This window comes from Gekko japonicus, unplaced genomic scaffold (assembly GCF_001447785.1).
Source record: "Gekko japonicus isolate JY-2015 unplaced genomic scaffold, Gekko_japonicus_V1.1 scaffold68, whole genome shotgun sequence".
NCBI classification, from domain to species: domain Eukaryota; kingdom Metazoa; phylum Chordata; class Lepidosauria; order Squamata; family Gekkonidae; genus Gekko; species Gekko japonicus.
In genome coordinates, this window is record NW_015169175.1 from 262482 (window position 1) to 264367 (window position 1886).

The 1886-nt window shown below is 49.7% G+C and overlaps 1 protein-coding gene across 1 annotated transcript in view; it reads left to right on the top strand.

The window, feature by feature from the left end:
• Positions 1 to 1376: 1376 nt before the first annotated feature.
• The window catches only part of LOC107114477 (histone H2A.Z), a 2170-nt gene continuing 1660 nt past the window's right edge, over positions 1377 to 1886 (top strand). The window contains exon 1 of the mRNA XM_015415978.1: positions 1377 to 1496. Within this exon, the coding sequence (XP_015271464.1) occupies positions 1494 to 1496 (3 nt within the window). The 5' untranslated portion in view covers positions 1377 to 1493. The remainder of the gene's footprint in view (positions 1497 to 1886) is intronic.

A 1886-nucleotide genomic window follows, 5' to 3' on the forward strand; every position in this document is an offset into this window, starting at 1 on the left:
CAAATGTGCACAGAATTGCAGTCTTAGACAAGGAAACTAAAGCATGTGTGTCTTTATTTTATTTTTCGTTATAATGTACTCTTGGGTGACATCCTCTTGGCACTGCTGCAGTCTTAGGCAGGTTTAATTGGAATCTGGGTCCAGTGAGAGAAATTTACATAGGCGAATAAGAAGCCTCATCTGAAGAACAAAGTTCCATACTCAAAGCAAGATGCGAGGAGGAGAGGGAAGCTGACCATTTTACATGCCCAGTTTAAATGAGACACTGGGTGGATTGCAAAGTCGTTGGTGAGCTTTTTCTGCATTGTCATTGTCACATTGAAATCTGGCCAAGATTTAGTGGTGTGTGAAGTGGGTGTGAGAACAACTCTGCAGGTTTAAGCTTAACTAGAGTGCAGTTTGACCAAGGCGCTGGCTCTTCGGCTTTGAAACGGATGAGCACCGCAACCCTAGAGTCGGACTCGACTGGCTTTCGAGCAAGGGAACCTTTACCTTTACTTTAACAGTAGAAAAGAGCAAGAGTCCAGTAGCACCTTAAAGACTAACAAAACATGTGGCAGGGGATGAGCTTTCATGAGTCACCACTGCTCACTTCTTCAGAGCAATGACTCGCAAAAGCACATACCCTGCCACATATTTTGTTAGTCTTTAAGGTGCTACTGGATTCTTGTAGTCTTCAGGAGTGCATTTGCTGTTTGTAATGAATATTACAAGAGCACCCTAAGTTTACAGTGTGCCTTAGCAACACTGCTGTCGCCCATGTAGCTTTGCTCTGCTTGTGGAATTAGAGAACAGGTGAGGATCTCTTACCCCTGCCACCTTAGCGGTACTTGGTATACTCAAATATATTCTGGACACGTTGTGCTCTTACTCGAAGGCATCGCAGCAGCGGGGGACAGAACCGACCGTAACACTTATGCAAAACGAGGAGTATTTTGGAGCATCAGTTTGCTTTAAAAATGTGTTTCCATGAGAGACCCAAAATGATTTGGAGAGAAATGCGATTGGCGCTTGCTGACGCGTGACGGGGACAGCTGCCATAACGAAGGCTGAGGGCTAAAAGTCAGACCCCGGGCTGGGCGGGAGGTGAAAGGCGCCCGCTACAAAAATTCCCCTCAGAAAGATGACGGTCTGAGGGGAGGAGGGGAGAGTCGTCACTTTAACCGTGGGCGGGGCTCGACAAAGCAGAGCGGCGCTGCTTCTCCTCACGCATGCGGCCTAACCTGACGTCCTCCGTCCCGTTCCTGATTGGCTCCACAGGAGCGCAGAGATGACCTCCCCTTCGCTGCGATAGGTTAACTCGGCGATTTGGGTTCCCCGGATGTGGGTACGTTAGAGCGGCTATAAAGGATTCCTGAAAGGGCGGGAGTGGACGCAGTTTTGAATTGCGGCGGGGCAAGGAGGGGGAAAAAAAAAACCCAAAACAGGCCCGTCTCCTGTGGCCTACCGTCTCCAAAACCGCCTTCCTCCAGAGCGACGAGTTCTCATTCATAATGGTAAGTAGCTTTCCCTTTTTCTGCGCGGATGAATGAGAGGGCCTTTTGGCATATGAAGCAAACGTTGAAGCTGTGGGGGGGGGGGCAGCAAAATGAGACATAAGTATCGCGCTGTTAATAGTTCATGGTGTACGTTTCCGTTACTTAAAGAGTAGCAAAGAAAGAGGGAAGATAACGCAGAGATGGAGGGGCGCGGTCAGACGCACGCTATTGCCTGTCCGCGGGCGTAATTTCAATAGCGCATGCGCTTTCGAGGTCGGTCGTCGTGGTAAGGGGCGCATGCGCGAAGAATTAGTAGGTGGGGAGGGGTCAAGAGAGCCGTGAGCGACGTGGTCTTAGGTGCGCACGCGTCCTTTGTGGAAACGGCTTCTAAAATGGGCATGATGCAGA